Source organism: Ictalurus furcatus, chromosome 26, assembly GCF_023375685.1.
Source record: "Ictalurus furcatus strain D&B chromosome 26, Billie_1.0, whole genome shotgun sequence".
In the NCBI taxonomy this organism is placed as follows: domain Eukaryota; kingdom Metazoa; phylum Chordata; class Actinopteri; order Siluriformes; family Ictaluridae; genus Ictalurus; species Ictalurus furcatus.
This window is the reverse complement of record NC_071280.1, coordinates 14,036,309-14,053,963: the sequence shown is the minus strand read 5'-3', so window position 1 is coordinate 14,053,963 and position 17,655 is coordinate 14,036,309. Positions and strand designations below refer to the sequence as shown.

At 40.2% G+C, this 17,655-nt stretch overlaps 1 protein-coding gene across 2 annotated transcripts in view; it reads left to right on the top strand.

The window, feature by feature from the left end:
• The window catches only part of igf2bp2b (insulin-like growth factor 2 mRNA binding protein 2b), a 58,604-nt gene that overhangs the window by 21,828 nt on the left and 19,121 nt on the right, over window positions 1–17,655 (top strand). Inside the window, exons 3-6 of one of the 2 annotated variants that reach the window (XM_053614986.1) lie at window positions 9,708–9,756; window positions 11,682–11,733; window positions 13,308–13,371; window positions 14,308–14,616. In XM_053614986.1, coding sequence (XP_053470961.1) covers window positions 9,708–9,756; window positions 11,682–11,733; window positions 13,308–13,371; window positions 14,308–14,616 — 474 coding nt within the window. The remainder of the gene's footprint in view (window positions 1–9,707; window positions 9,757–11,681; window positions 11,734–13,307; window positions 13,372–14,307; window positions 14,617–17,655) is intronic. The other variant, XM_053614987.1, reaches the window with a different exon arrangement.

The following is a 17,655-nucleotide window of genomic DNA, read 5'->3' as shown; positions in this document are numbered from 1 at the left end:
GTCATTAGCAGTTAATACAATATGAGTACCTCCACTCATATGAGCATTAAGAGGCATTGTGTATACAACCAAACAGATACAACGCTTCTACAGTGAAATTGTACAGTGCATGCTAGGTGTGGAAATCTGCAGTCACATCACAATTTGATTATTATACACTCACCGTCCACTTTATTAAGAGAACCTGCACATCTAGCAGTTCTCCAATCACCTTGTGGCAGCAGCACCATGCGTAAAATCATGCAGATACAGATCGAGAACTTCTGTTAATGTTCACATCAAAGATCAGAATGGGGGAAAAAAAATGTGATCTCAGATGTTACTTTGTGGCATGGTTATAGGTGCCAGACATTTTATCTGGTTTGAGCATTTCAGAAACTACTGGCAATTTTCACACACAACAGTCTCTTGGAGATGAAGGGTGTAAAAAATAAATAAAATCCAGTGAGAGGTAGTTCTGCGGGTTGAAATGCCTTGTTGATGAGAGCGGTCAGTGGAGACTGGCCAGGATAGTTTGAGCTTACAGGAAGGCTACAGTAACTCAAAAAACCACTCTTTATAACCTTGATGAGCAAAAAAAATACCTTAGCACATTGAACCATTGAGGCAGATGAGCTACAATAGCAGAAGACCACTTTGGGTTCTACTCCTGCCAGCCAAGAACAGTACTCTAAGGCTACAGTAGGAACACACTCACTGAATCTGGACGGTTTGAATATTGCAAGAAGACCAGGCGATGTTTTTCCAATCTTCAACTGAGATGCTTTACTGCTCACAATTGTTGTAAAGAGTGGTTATTGAAGTGGTTGGTTGAGTCATTATCCTTTATCTTGACGTATCTTGATTGATCCTACATGGAGTGTTTTTGTTTTCATCAATGTATTTCGACTAGTGCCATCAGAATGAGCATCAGTGAATAACATTTACAGATAATATTAACACATTCAAACACCACATTCAATCCACACTCAAATGCTTAGGATGCCAAGTTCCACTTTTAGATGCCTAATGTTATCATTAAACATTAGTCAAGTCACCATTGTGTAGCTTGTGAAAAGCATAAATAAATAAACCATAAATGGCGTATTTTATTTCAAAAGGCATCCCTGGATTCCCTGGTTCGAGACACATTCAATGCACCCTATGATATCAATTTCCACCTAATTAGATTTTCTGCCATCTTGGATTTTTTCAAAACTGGGGGTTTTTTTTCGCTATTCCTCCCACAAATTTTGTCCAATTATCCCCAAATTTGGCGCACGCCATCTTCAGAGTAGTTATCAAAAGAATTTTAAATACTCCAAACGATTTCTCGTAATAAGCCAACGAATCTGACAGCAAAGCTGACGACTTTGCGCACTGACATAGAACTTGGGAGGCAATTTCAGGACTATGACGCTGGCAAATGCAAAAAAACAGGATGTGAGGCAATATTTCAGCAATGCATTTACGTATCGTCATGACTCTTGATATTCAGGACCACACCCTGAATGTATCCAAGATGTTTTGTGACTGTGCCACTTTGTAGTCAAGAACCGTAACAACCTTCATATTTTCCCTTATAGCATTTGAATAATTTGTGATAAATACACAGTTCATTTTTCCTATAATTTCCTTGAATATGCTGAAGTGAATGCACACCAAAATTCGAAAATTTGAAGTGTACTTCCTGTTGACCATCTTGGATTTTGTCAAAAACTTTTTTTTTTTTGCTACGGTTCCTACAAATTATGTACAATGAACTCCAAATTTGGTGTTCTCGGAAATCTCGGAAACGACTCAGCACACTGACACAAATCTTGGTAGGCATCTTTAGGACTATGCTCTGAGGCTTTGCAACAAATTTCATGACAGCACCGCTTACTGGTCAAAGGTTACAATAACATGCCAGAAATGCTTCCAACTAAGTGAGATTTTTGCTACTCTTCCCCAAATATTGTCCAATCTTCATCAAATTTGGCTCACATCATCTTGAGACCTGTTTAAACAACTGTCATTCTAGCTGCTCTGTGTGCTATTATACAGAAAACACATGACTGACAGGGTTTAATATTAAATAGCATTTTTATTGAGCAATTTTGGTGCAGATACTTGCACAAAGTGGAGAAAAAAGCCCAGACTGTTGAGAAAAAACATAAATACCTTAGATGTGTTTAAATTACAAGAAGAAACAAATTTTCAGGTCAGAGAAGTAGCAATCATGACCACAGGTCAAAGTAGCAACAGACAACAGCACAGGTCACAGCAGTAGCAGCAGCTGCAGCAGCAATGCCACCCTGCAGCCCATTTGTTCATCAAGACTTGATCCACCTACAGTCAGAGAATTCCACCAATGTATGTGATCAAAACATACACATTATGAGTGAAACTTCAAATAATTGGCTCTGCTTTCCTGTGATTGCTAAGGCAACAGTAATAGCATGTCTGTGAATGTGTGGCTCACCAAGTCTGGGTGCTTGGCCCCCGAAAATGCTGCTTGCAGCTTTAATGTCTGCATTAGACTGTGACAAATTTTGACTGAACCGAAATTATATCACTTTTCATTTAAGTTCTAGCATTTTAAAATCTCGTTAACCAGACATTTATACATTTGTAACCTACTCTACTTATGGGAACATTACTGACAATTTCTTTAAAAAAAAAAACAAAAACAAATAAAAAGATAGGTTTATAATGTGAAATGAGTTCTCACTTTGATTATCAGCGTCCTCAACATTAGTCCATCTCATCACCTGAGGTAAAAGTCATTCACAGCCTATACACACAAGCCTCATCATCTGTATATGTAGCCTTATCCTAATCACCGATTAGTCAGTTCTGTTAGCTACATTTCTTGTTATTAATGTCTTTATTAGGCCATTAAACATTTAACAGAGCATATAATAAGCACTCTTCTATGTTCTGACGATGTGAGGTTGTACAGGAGCATCGCAGGCATTTTGACATCCAGTGTCTGAAACCGACTTGATTAGGCTTTGTCCGGTTCTATATATCATGCAGCTACCCATCAACTTGATCAAAGCATGACATTCAGTGTGAGAAAATCACACTTGGCTAGCGAGGTTTTTATTAAACCAGCCCGATGTGTATTTGCAAGAAGGCTGTAAAAATATAAAATGTTACATAAAACATTCATTCCATGTCATTTTGGTAAAATGTATTTGTTTTCATAAAGCAGAGATGTCAAAATATATTATCGACAGGAAAAACTTTGGTCAAAACCGATTTTTATTTTCATTTTTGGCTGTTTCCCAATTTATAGCAAATGCTCAGTAGTTAAGAACTGAAGGAGCATGGCTGTTCTTCGGAAATTATTCTAAAAACAGCACACACAAATCCTGTGGTGCAGTTGAGAACATTACAGTGCATTAACAGTAATTACTGTTTTGGAGTAAAAAAGCCAGTGACTTATTACTTCAATCTCCATCTTTCTGGATCTTTCTCTCTCTATATCTTTTTTATTTATTCTACCGCCCTCTCCTTGCACCAATTAAATTTGTGTAACTCTCCTGAAACTGCGTTTCTCCCTGAAACAGCGTTATCCGTTTCCACACAGATCTGAAATCATGACTGATCTTTCTCATACCATGTATGTGATTTGGCTTTGGCGAAACAGGAAAGTGATCTCGGATCAGTGTTAAACCAGTTTCCGTGTGCAACCCGGCAAAGCGTTCTCACTTATTTGAGTAATATCAAGACTTGGTTTTTTTTTTCCGTGAGCACACTGTGCTACGCAGCAAAAAAAAAAAAAAGCATGTATTATGGATGAGAGAGAGTAATGCAGCATGGATGAGTTATACCACGCTATGGTACAGAGTCTCACACAATTATAGTGTACATTCTTTATACAGTAAATAAGTATGCGTTTCTATGCATGATATAGACTTTGCATTAGGTAAGCAAATACCTATTTTTGAATTTGATACAGAGGATGAGTTACTGGCTGATTTTCCTCACACTTTAGCGGAATTCATCTCAGGTATGCTAATAATGCTAGCAGTTAGTTAAAGCTGCAGTGCTGATGTTAGCGTATTGGTTGAAGTGTTGCAAAACTTTACTGCAAACCTATAGTCAATATATTAGGCTATCCTTTTTTGTGACTGTGTGTCCTTTAGTTTGCACCCACTTAGGCCTGGACATAGCAATTAGCAAGTCTCAGCAGTGTAAACTGTTTCACAACAATGGCTAATGCTAATAGACCTCTCCATTTACAGAATGCTAATTCGGTATGCGTTCCTATGACTCCTGTATACAGCTGGTCCAAGCGCACGTTTCTAATTGACCGATTGTTTTTTTTTTAAGAGAAGCTTAATGCTAATGGAATAGCTGCCTTGGTAAAACGGATGCTCATACAAATGATAATGTCGCTAACAAAAGGCTAGGAGATTCAACATGCAAATGTGGAGAGATTGTAGACTGCCCCTTTATATGTCAGTAGAATTTTAATGGACTGGAAAGTTAATATACAAATGAGATATTAATAAGGACTTTTATTAGCTCTTCAACACTGACTCAACTCAAATAGAAAAATCTGCATCAAAGCATTAGGACTTTTTTTTGTATGATTTGCAGTATGCTGACCTTCTATCTATCTGTATGTACAGAAACATTTGGACTGTGGCGAATTTGTTCTCATTCCATCGGGGCAAAGCAAAGGTGCTGTGTTGAAATTCAGACCTTGACTTAAGTATGTCTTTTCAGGGTCTCTGTCAAAACCCAGCTAAGTTTTGTGACTCTTCTTTTTGGAGTTTGACTTTAATCTTGCGCAGTATGAGGTCGCATTCTACTGCTTTCCCATTCAACACCCAGTCAAAAATGATGGAAGTTCACATAAAATGCAGTAATGCTATCTAATAGATGATCTGCTGGCTTAATATACAATATGTCCTTTACATTATGTCGATGACCTCATCTCTTTCAGTTCTTCTCCTTATCTGGTCAGAAGAATTTATTCTGTTTGTGTCAACTCAGCTCAACTTTATAGTCATAATGTAAATTTGCAGTTCAATGTAGAGTATAATAAGATGGATAGCTCAGGTGTAGATCAACATCACAGACAGGAGAAGAGTAATATTAGAAGAGAAGAGATTAAGAGGCAGTAAATACAAGACAGTATGGCAGTCAGAATCAGGGCTGTGCAGTGCAGATGTTATTAAGTAGAATTTAGCGCGCACACTATAAAGTAACTGTGATTGTAACGTAACCTATCCAGATTGGTAGTGCCAAATGGGCACAGTCTCTTTAACAATAGTATTTGGAAGCATGCTGTTATATAGGATGTCTTTTGTATGGTGTAGCATTACAATTTCCCATAACTGGAACTAAGAGGCACAAACGTTGTCCAGCATGACCGTTCCCCTGTGCACAAAGCGAGGTCCATAAAGACGTGGTTTGCCAAGGTTGGAGTGGAACAACTCGAGTGGCCGGCACAGAGCCCTGACCTCAACCCCACTCAACACTCTTGTGATGAATTGGAACGCTGACTGCATTTGTAACAGCAATAGCAAAGGAAATGGTATCAGAACTTACATTCCAAAAAAGTTGGGACGCTGCGTAAAATGTAAATAAAAACAGAATGTAATGATTTGCAAATCTCATAAACCCATATGTTATTCACAACAGAACATAGAAAACATGTCAAATGTTTATACTGAGGAAATTACCATTTTAAGGAAAAAAATATCTTCATTTTGAATTTGATGGCAGCAACACGTCTCAAAAAATTTGGGATGGGGCAACAAAAGGCCTGGAACATTATTCTGAAATTGTACCACAAATTGTAGATGCAGTTTTTTGCAGATTGGTGAATCTTTACTTCTGAAAGACTCTGCCTCGCTAAGATACTCTTTTTATACCCAATCATCTTACTGACCTGTTCCCAATTAACCTCCACCTGTTTCTTTTTAGTAACACTTACTTTTCCAGAATTTTGTTGCCCCCGTCCCAGCTTTTTTGAGACGTGTTGCGGCCATTAAATTCAAAATTACCTTATTTTTTTTTATCTTAAAATTGTACACTTCCTCAGTTTTCTATGTTCTATTGTGAGTAACATATGGGTTTATGAGATTTTCAAATCATTGCATTCTGTTTTTATTCACATTTTACACAGCGTCCCAACTTTTTTGGAATTGGGGTCGTACACAAGGTAACGGAAAGGCTTCACTTTGAACGAATGTCCATTCGCAGTTTAGGTAGTGGAGAGCCAGGAAGTAACCCAGAAGTGGGTGAGCGTTGCAAAGGTCAAAAGGTCAGGGAACAACAACACAAAGCCAAAAATACTGCCATCTTGTTGAGAGTGCAAACAATGTGAGTTAAAACGTATAAATTATGAGGGCAGGATAAGTATATAAGTTTTATGGTTAGACCGAGTCATCCCATCCCTGTAATTGGTATATTATTTTTTTATATTTATTATCACAGGTAATGCATACACCTAGCTTGCTATGCATTTGAGTTACATTATATTAGCTACCATTGTTAGCTTACATTTCCAAGCAACCAGTCAGGAAGATTGAATAATGAAGCTTGATTTCACCTAGTGGTCTATGAATAAATGTGGAAATGTAATATTGGCAAATATCTATCCAGGGGTGTACCTCAAAAGCTCTTATACAGCTTCTCATTTGTTTGTCATTAAATTATCCAGAGCATCTTAAAGCTGTGTAGAAACCTGATGGGAATGCACCACTCTGGCCTTAAGTCATGAGCAGCTCCTTTACTGTATCACCATCAGGATTTCTGAATGCGTGGCTTTTCTGCAGCAGTCCAAGATCCCTAGTGACACTATTTGGGTGGCTCAGTGTTTAAGTTCCTAGCGGTTGGAAAATTGTGAGTTCAAATTCCAGGGCTGCCTGAGAGCCACTGTTAGTCCCATGAGCAAGACCCTTAACTGCTCGTCTGTGTACTTGGGTTGTATCCGATCGTAAGTCACATGGAATAAATGCATCTGCCAATTAAATACATGTAAATGCATTTGGTCAAACTTTCTTTCACCCTCAGCCTCATTTGGTTCCTCTGCAGATTTTCTTGTCTCTTATGGGCTTATGGGCTTATGAGACACAGCAAGAAACCGGGTTAATTCAGCTTAGAGGTGTCTCTATAACTGGGGGTGGGGGATCCCAGAGCAGGACCTTAGACAAATGTAAAGAATTGAGGAGGCCCAGGATACCTGGGTCAAGAATTGGCCCAGAAATGGCTGGCTCCTCGTCGATGTCCTGGAAGTCTCCTCTCAATCTCTTTGGTTTCCTGCTTAATACGTCTTTCCTGTGTAGGAAGCCTTCTTAGATGTTGAAGAGCTAAATAACACATTCCCTTAATAGAGTAATCGCTTGCTAATCTAGCACATCTGTCATTTATATCTGCTCCTGTGAGCCTCAAGATGAGTGCCATTTGAAACTGAAGCAAATTTGCTTCTCAGTGGCCCAATTGGATTAGGACTGGAGAGGTTTGTAAGCCTTGGCTCTACTTTCACACATAGACATGTATGCTCCATGAGGTTTAATGCATGAGCAAGCAAAGTGGTTATGCCTGCTTCTTTGTCTTCATTGCACAGTTAGCTTTAGAAATTACCTTTTAAAGCTTTACACTATTCCCTGGAAAAGTTCCCAATCCAATGCGACCCTGACCAGGATAAAACGGCTACTGACGATGAATCAGTGAATAACTAAAATTACATTAAAGCCCCTGTGGTTTCATTTGTAACTACGTAAGCATTTACTATTTGAGAGAAAATGCTACAAAAATACCATGTTGGCAGAGGTGATCAGTATACAATCTGACACAATGTAAACAGCATAGAAAAAGATGGAATAAGAAAAAGAAAGTGGACTATTTTTAGTTTTTGTTGCATCCAGCTACACTATAGGGCCTAACATATGTGGACACCTGACCATGACCCCAATATATGGGCCTACCACAAACTTTTGCCACAAAGTTAGAGGCACATGATTGTCTAGAATGTCTTTGTATGCTGAAGCATTATGAGTTCCCTTCACTGGAACTAAGAGGCCCAAACCTGTTCCAGCATGACAGCTCGCCTGTACACAAAGCAAAGTCCATACAGACATGATTTGCCAAATGCTGGTTTGGAAGCACTTAAGTGTCTTGCACAGAGCCCTGACCTCAACCCCACTGAACACCTTGAACGTCTTGAAAGCCTTCTCATCCAACATCAATGCTTGACCTCAGTCATGTTCTTGTGGGTGAATGGGCAAATCCACACAACAACATTTCAAAATCTAGTTTTTAGTTTTAATGTTCTCGCATTTACCAGCCTACAGTCACGCTACAAGGCTATTTAACCAGAGACTCACACAAGAGCGTTATTTCGTCATAGATCAGCCACTCCTTTTCAAAAGTATGAAGCAGAACCACTTAGCATGGTGATTCATACACTACCGTGCTAATAAAGGTAAAAATGCTAACTGTACACAGTTTCAATCATGGCAGCTCAAGCACAAATAAGCCGAGTGAGCCAGAAAGACGTCAGTTCGGTTTGTGTGGTCGGTTTTAAAGCGAGCAGCTGGTGTAAACATATTTCTCATTATGATTCTTTTATGGTGTTACATGATGTCAACTAATTCTAGTACAGCCACGCCCAACTCAAACCCAGCTACAAGAGAACAGCGGCAGAAGAAAACCTGATATCTCTCAGCTGAAAAGATGTAATTCACCCCAGAAACTGTGGGTAGTAGTAGAAGGTCATTGATGAAAATAAGCTTGAATTAAAGCTAAGAATCAATGAGTGGTTAGAATTAAGGGAGATTTAAGGTCAAATTAAAAAAAATAAATTTCTTCCAGTCTAACTCAAGCAGTCCATATAGCCAATGTTTGCGTCAATGTCTATAAATCAATAATTATGAGTTATAGAAAATAGTTGTGTATGCACTGTTCTTTGGAAGAAGGTAGACGTTCACACTCCTGAGATTAGTACAAGGTTGGGGGGGTGTTGTAATGATTTTCCAAAACATCTTCTCTACCAAACTTCATTTCTACTTCCTTAGACTTTTGCTGAGTCATACCAGATCGACTCTAATCAAAAGGAGTCCACTCTGCTGTTTTTGCTCATTTGATCAATGCTTGAGTCCAGCAGTGAATAGTTCTCTTCTGCTTCTTCTTCTTCTTCTTCTACCTCTTCTTCTTCTTTTGTTTCTAGCAGGTGGCATTAGCACCACGTTGCTCTCTCTGTAGTCTTTCAGTGATAGAGGAGCAGTAGTTGGCACGCGCCTGATCTCATTAAGGTGATGTAGGCCTGTGATCTCGTTACGTCGATGATGTAATATACTGCAGACAACGTCTTAGGCCATTTAGGGTCAGCGTGTTGGCACGTAGTTGTGCACTCAGTCGGAGAAAATATCCTCTTAGATATCAGCCAGCGCTTTTCAGAAATAAAACGTGCGTGTGTGAGTAGACTGCTGTCTTTGGTTTCTCACTTCGCGAAGTACAGAAATAAAAGTTTCAGAAACGAACGCGTGTATTGTTTATTTTGACACGGCAGCCATGTTTCAGCTATTCCTGTACACCTACGCCGAGACAAGGGAGATCCACTGAATCGAATTCAAATGAATAAGGAGGAGTCGTATTTCATTCCTCTGCTAATTAAATCAACCCAGCTATGTTGACATAAAACATTGTTGCTGCATGCACTGTTGAAAAAGTCAATATAACATAAAATCTGATCTAATCTCTGAACCGCTCTCTTTCCGCAGGAGTCGTAAGATTCAGATCCGGAACATTCCCCCTCACCTGCAGTGGGAGGTGAGTCCCGCTGCGTCTCGTCAGCATATGAGCTTGATTTCAAAACAAACGCAGAACACAACCTGAAGGATTGCTATCTATTTATGGTTAATTGAAACTCTGCAGCTGAACGAGAATGATGGCAAGCGGTAAATCCTATATTATCCCATATGAAATCTGAACGCGGGACTGGAGATTGTAAACCTCATGAATGTAGGAAGGCATGCAGTTATGTAGAGTACTGTAGCTGTTATGGAGCTCAGGTTGTATTCAGACTTGGTGTTAACGTCTGGGATAGAGATGAAATCCTGGTCATCTCTAGTGACCCATCGTGAGCAAAAAAATAAAAATACATCTAGTGACTCAGTTTAGAGGTAATTGTAGAGAATCTTAAAACGTGTGCAAAAAAAAAAAAACGTTAAAATGTGAGGCACTAAATCGGTGCACTAATTGTGAGAAATAATCCATCTGTGTATCATGTTACGCTATTTAAACGTAACAATTCCCTCATATGGACGAGCTGAAACAGTTGATTCTGAAACTGAGAGAAACTCATTATAGCTTAATGACGAATGGATGGAGGATGCGATGTCTACAGCAACATCTGGGAGATTTTCCACCATCTTCAGCTCCGGCCTCAATCGTCCAAAATTGAGTCTGGATCAATTGCTTTGAGCTGGCACGTGCCACTGTGTCTAAACCAGCTGATCGGGATTAGATAGCGATGTGCAACCCGCGGCTCCGAAAGTGCTCAGGGCCACACAGCGAGGAATTTGTTTATCAACATCCCCACAGCTTTGACTAGTGAACGTATTAGTCAACTAGTTTATGCGACCCCTGGTATGTAGTGTAGTGTCTTGGGATTAATTTACATTTATTTAAATACATTTTATAGCGTTTATCATGCTATTTTGTCAGGCAGATTGTAAAGTAAGATTTCGCTGCACAATGTATGCAAAGTAGACGCAGACCAACAACTTCAGCCAGTTCTGACTCAATAAAAAGAGCCGGGAATTTCCAGCACATTCAACAGTGGTCTCACAAAAAGGAAGCGTTGTTTGACTTTTTTTTTTTTCACGCTATGCGAGTAGTTCTGTCCGAAAATACATCTACACTCGGTTCAATAATAATATTATGTGAATAATACCATTTCTAAATGATGTTCAGCAATCATCGACTGAATATGTTTTTTATACCACAGATCTGTTAAATTCTCAATTCTGATTGGTCAGAAGGTGTTGATTAATTTTCCATAACAGCAGTTCTGACAATAGTTCCAGCTGTAATTCAGATTATATTAATGTACTCGTTCCAATACGTTATCGTTTCTATAGTAACAGCTCCTCCACAAGGTCTTGCATGGCAGAGGCGCCGCATAATCTAAGGCTAATACTGAGCAGATTAAAAACTTATAATATTTATAATCTATAATAATTATAATGTAAGCGATAACAGGAACTAACATGTTTTGCGGACAACATTAATCGTAACTGTAAACAGATGACGTGTCGTTCATTAATAGAGAAAGGATTACTAGCTTTGGCACCTGGCTGTAGTATAAGAGGAATAAAACACTTCGGTACATGCTGTTAGAAACAACTAAAGAACTCGTCTGCTTTGTGTCGGCCGCATCACACCGAATGCTCACTGATTCTGTTACTATATCAGCACACCCCCGAGTGTTCTATTCCTTCCATTTAATCAGCTGAATTATTACTATCATTTTAATAAGCTGCTGGTTTATATTATGTCTAGATCTCCAATGTGTCCGTTTACTTCATACGTCTGTCTGTCTGTCTGTCCGCCTGTCTGTCTGTCTGTCTAGTATATAAATGCGTCTCTAGTGTGTCTTTTTCTTTTCCTACTGCTCTTGCTTTTTCTACATCTTAAAAGTGTGTGTGTGTGTAAACATGTTTTAATATGAGGTTCTTTTTTTTTCTCTATAGGTTTTGGACAGCCTGTTATCGCAGTACGGCTCAGTAGAAAACGTGGAGCAAGGTACAGTCACACAACATGTTACTGTGCCTGAGTGTGAGGGTGTGTGTGAGGGTGTGCGTGTGTGCATGTGTGCGTTCCTAGCTGAAAGACTGCAGTTGTGCTGAAGGAAAAATTGTTCAGGTTTGTTGTATTTCTTTAAGTGTATGTTTACTCATGTCCTAGTTTTGTGTGTGTGTGTGTTTGTGTGTGTGTGCTGGGTGGTCTGAATCACACTGTCAGATGAGTGTAAATCATGATAATGCATGATGTCTGCATTGTAGTTGTGTGTGCGTGTGTTTTAAGGTAGATGATGATGCTGAACTTTTACAAATAGGTTGATTATTTTGATTATTTTGGCATTGCTTACAGGAGGGTGCCTCATGCATACACACATAGTAGTGAGTTTCTTGCTCACACACACACACACACACACACACATTCTCTCAGACATTTCATACTCATGTAATGGAGCCTTTAACTGCTCTGAATTTCTGTGTGTGCATGTGCGTGCACAGTGAAAGAGGTGTGGCCTCTGTTTGTCAGTCACAGTGTAGGAGGCGTGGCCTCTGATCGTGTCAGTCACAGTGTAGGAGGCGTGGCCTCTGATTGTGTCAGTCACAGTGTAGGAGGCGTGGCCTCTGATTGTGTTAGTCACAGTGTAGGAGGCGTGGTTTGTGATTGTGTCAGTCACAGTGTAGGAGGCGTGGCCTCTGATTGTGTCAGTCACAGTGTAGGAGGCGTGGTTTGTGATTGTGTCAGTCACAGTGTACGAGGCATGGTTTGTGATTGTGTCAGTCATAGTGTAGGAGGCGTGGTTTGTGATTGTGTCAGTCACAGTGTAGGAGGCGTGGCCTCTGATTGTGTCAGTCACAGTGTAGGAGGCGTGGTTTGTCGATTATGTATCAAGATGTGCAATTATGTATATGCTGTAGCTTGGATTATATAGAAAATGAGAGCTGATCATAGGTCAGACATGCTGGATAACTGAAATTGTGTGTGTGTATGTGTGTGTGCGTGTGTGTTGAGAAAATTGTTTAGAGAGTTTGGTTTCTAGTCTCATGGGCTTGTGTTGAATGGTCTGTGGTTCTTTGATGTCTGGGAGGTCTGTCACCATGCAAGTGTGTGTGTGTGTGTGTGTGTGTGTGTGTGTGTGTGTGTGTGTGTGTGTCTGTGTGTGTGTGTGCACATATGTAAAGTGCTCTGATTTAAAGTTTCCTGTCACCAGGCGACTGCTTGACGCTTGATAAATGCAATGGTTGCATGTAGTACAGTGTCGTCATATCCGCCCACAGCACTCTGTCTGAATGAGTTTGTGTCCCTATGTGTGTGTGTGTGTGTGTGTGTGTTTATGTGAGTGTGTGAGTATGTGTGTCTGTGGGTCTGTGTGTCTGTGTGAGTGTGTGTGTTTGTGTGAGTGTGTGTGTCTCTGTGTGAGTTTGTGTCTCTGTGTGTGTGTGTGAGTGTGAGTGTGTGTGTGTGTTTGTATGTTTATATGAGTGTGTGTGATTCAGACTTTGTGGCTAAATCATGATTAAAAGTGCACCGAATAACTGAGTGTTTTTATCCTGAATGTGTCTGTGTGTGTGTCTCTGTAGTGAATGCTGACTCAGACACAGCTGTGGTGAATGTCACATACGCATCAAAAGAGGAAGCTAAAGAGTAAGAGGCCATTCATCTCTCTTTCCATCCTTCCTTCCATCGTTTTTGTCTGTTTGTTCCTATTAGTGTATCTGTCCTTCGCGCTTTCCATCTCCCCTTACATCCTACATTTGGGCTGACGTGGTGGTGATGCGGTCCTTTATACAATTCAGAGACAGTAATAAGACAGACACACACATGCTTCTGATTCATTACGTATTTATAAATTGCTTAGTTGTTGGTTTTTTTACTTTCTGAATACATATCTGAGCTGTATATAGTACAGACAAAAAGACTTTTTAAAACAGAAAAAAAACAATCAAAAATTTGAATATTTATATGTTCAAGAGGTTAATTTGCATATATAATTAATATGCAATAATATGCAGTATTAAATAATATATAATTATATTAAGTTAATTTATTTATATATATATACATACATACATGCACACACACACACACACACACACATATATGTATATATGTATATATATGTATGTATATATGTATATATATAAATAAATTAACTTAATATAATTTTATATATATATTTGATGTTAGAATTGTAATACTGCTTTATTGTGTCCTATACACTGTGTTTTTTCCCCTTATGCATTTAAAGTGAGATTTGAATGATATCATGTGTTATAAATTAATAATAATAATAAGAAGAAGAAAAGGAATAAGAATTCTGGACACAAAAATATATTTTTCTTCACATATGTAATGAATTACTATTTGAAGGAGCACATATCTGAGAAAACTATTTCATGTCATCACAACCTTCGTAGAAGTGTACATATATATAGAACATCTCATTTTATTCAGTGGTAATCAATCAAAAAACCTTCATATACACGTTAGATATGCCACGTTTTTTGTTTTTGAAGCGTAAAGATCCTGTATTTTGTGTGTGTATGAATCTTAACTTCTTGAACGTGAAACGTTTGTCAGGGCCATCGAAAAGTTGACGGGCCACAGTCTGGAGGATCACTCCTTCAGCGTGTCCTACATTCTGGACGTGGAGGGCAGCGAGAACGAGAGTGACTCGGGACCCCAGGCTCAGCGTGGGGCGTCCCGAGGAGGCAGAGGGATGCGCGAGTCTGACTCCGCCCACTCCGGGGCCATGGGGGGCCTGCAGGGAGCTCACCACACACACCATGAGCTCCCGCTGAGACTGCTCGTCCCCACGCAATTTGTGGGAGCCATCATTGGCAAAGAAGGACTCACCATCAAGAACATCACCAAGCAGAGCCAGTCCAAGTGAGTACAGATGACTCTGTGATAGCTGTGTAATATTAGGTCCGAGCCGTGAGGTGAACAGTCACTATTGTGTGATATTAACTCGCAGTTGTAAGGAAAAAAGTGACAGCTGCCTGAAAATGACTCTCAATTACAAAATGCAATAAAGTCACAAATGTGGAAGAAATCTGCGTAATATTTTTTGCATACGTGGCGGGAAACAAGAAAGAATACAATAAATGTGAGTACAGTCAGCAATGGGCACTGCTAGTAACTCAAACGAATCAAATAAAATCATATGAATGTAAAGCAGCCTTGATCTCAACACACCTAACACACTTTTCCTACATTATTATTTTGCCATTAACATTTTAAAACGGAGACATTCTCAGTACTTGCATATAAAACTGATTCAACAGTTATATCACAAATTAAGCTAAACATCACATCACCTTTTCTTTAAATAACACTTAAGTGTTTGGGCGCTGATTGAAGACACCAGTTGGTTAAGGTTAGCAAGCGGAATTTTCCCCCGTTCATCCATTATGCATTTCTTCAGCTGCATAACTGTACAGGGCCTTCGTTGCCTTATTTTGTGCTTCGTAATTCACCACACATTCTCAATGGGAGACAGGTCAGGACTGCAGGCAGGTCATGCTAGCACCCGCGCTCTCTGCTTACACAACCATGCACATGTAATCCAGGCAGAATGTAGTTTAACGTTGTCCTGCTCTGAATGGCAGCGTATGTTGCTCCAAAATGTGTACATATCTTTCTGCATTAATGATGCCCTCACAGATGTGCAAGTTACCCATGCCACGGGCACTGACACGCCCCCGTACCATGACAGACGCTGGCTTTTGGACCTGACGCTGATGATCAGCTGATCAGATGATCCTTTTCCTCTTTGGCCCGGAGGACACGACGGCCGTTTTGTCCAAAAACTATTTGAAATGTTGACTCTTCGGACCACAAAACACGATTAAACTGTGCTACCGTCCATCTCAGATGAGACCGAGTCCAGAGAAGTGGGCGGAGCTTCTGGACAGAGTTGATGTACGGCTTCTGCTTTGCATAGTAAAGCTTTAACTTGCATCTGTGGATGCAGCGGCGAATGGTGTTGACTGACACAGGTTTAACAAAGTATTCCCAAGCCCATGTCAGGATATCCATTTACAGACTCATGACGGTTTTTAAGACAGTGACGGCTGAGGGATTGGAGATCACGCGCATTCAGAAGTGGATTTCGGCCTTGCCCTTTACGCACAGAGATTTGACAGGATTCCTTGAATCTTTTAATTATATTGTGCACTGTAGAAGGTGAAATGCACAAAATCCTACCGATTTGTCTTTGGGGAAAGTTGTTCTCAAAGTGTTGGATTATTCGTTGACGCATCTGTTAGTAGATTGGCGAGCCTCGACCCATCCTTGCTCTTGAAGGACTAGGCCTTTTTTTGGAGACTCCTTATATACTATGATTAGATGATAGCATCACCCGTTTCACATCACCTTCTTATTTCAACTTCTCACATTGCCATTAGTCCTAAATTGCCCCGTTCCATTTTTTTTGTAACTTGTTGCGTGCATCAAATTAAAGAAAACTATGCAGTTGATTAGGTAAAGCATCAAATATCTTGTCTTTATACATTTTTTTGTTTAAATAGAAGTCAAAGTGCATTTACATATCACTCCTCTATGTTTTTATTAGCGTTTTCCTTATTGTCCCAACTTTTTCGGAATTGGGGTGGTACACCGAACAGCCATAACATTAAAACCACAGATATGTGACGTGAATAACATTGATTATCTTGTTACAGTGGCACCTGTCTGGGGCTGAGGAAATATTAGGCAGAAAGTGAGCAGTCAGTTCTCGAAGTTGATGTGTTGGAAGCAGGAAAAATGGGCAAGCGTAAGGATCTGAGGGCCAAATTGTGATGGCTAGATGACTGGGTCAGAGCATCTCCAAAACGGCAGGTCTTGTGGGGTGTAGTGGTTAGTACCTATCAAAAGTGGTCCAAGGAAGGACAACCGATGAACTAGTGACAGGGTCATGGGTGCGCAAGGCACACGGACGGGTGTGTGTGCGTCGCTTGCCTGGGGAACGGATGGCACCAGGATGCACTATGGGTAGAAGGCAAGCCGGTAAAGGCAGTGGGCTGGAAATGTTCTGCTGGGAAAGCTTGGGTCCTGGCATACATGTGGATGTTACTTTGACACACACCACCTACCTAAACAGTGTTGCAGACCGAGTACACCCCTTCCTGGCACCGGTATTCCCTAACGGCATTGGCCTCTTTCAGCAGGATAATGCGCCCTAACACACTGCAGAAATTGTTCAGGAATGGTTTGAGGAACATGACAAAGAGTTCAAGGTTCGACTCAGCCTCCAAACTCCCCAGATCTCAGTCTGATCGAGCATCTGTGGGATGTCCTGGACAAACAAGTCCGATCCACAGAGGCCCAATCTTGCAATTTACAAGACTTAAAGCATCTGCTGTGAACCTCTTGGTCCCAGATACCACAGCACACCTTCAGAGCTCTTGTGGAGTCCATGCCTCAACATGCCAGAGCTGTTTTGGTGGCACAAGGGGGACCTACAAAATATTAGGCAGGTGGTTAAATGTTATGGCTGATCGGTGTGTATAAATAAGTGGTTATTACTCCTCTACAACTCAGGGCACAAATTCCAGCCTGAATTAAACAGTTTTCTACAATCTATTTTTTTTTTTTTTATTTGTTTGTTTGTTTCCTTTAATGTCTCATAATGTCTCCTGAATGGCACTGAAACTGCTTTTTCTTCGCCTGCACAGTAAATCATGTGTTAATCACTGTCACATACTTCCCTCTGCAGTGCGACAGCCTGAAAAAGCTCAAATTACCGTGTCCCGTTCAGTATTACGCTCGCTACATCAAAACCAAACGCTCCTGGTAATAACAGTATCGCGCAACCAACAAGCTCAAGCGTTCAGAAGTGCTCGGACCGCGCCGTTCGGCTGTGGCTCTTTCTGATGTTCAGGGAGAACGTGGATAATGGCCAGTCGTTCTTCTGCTCAGGAGACA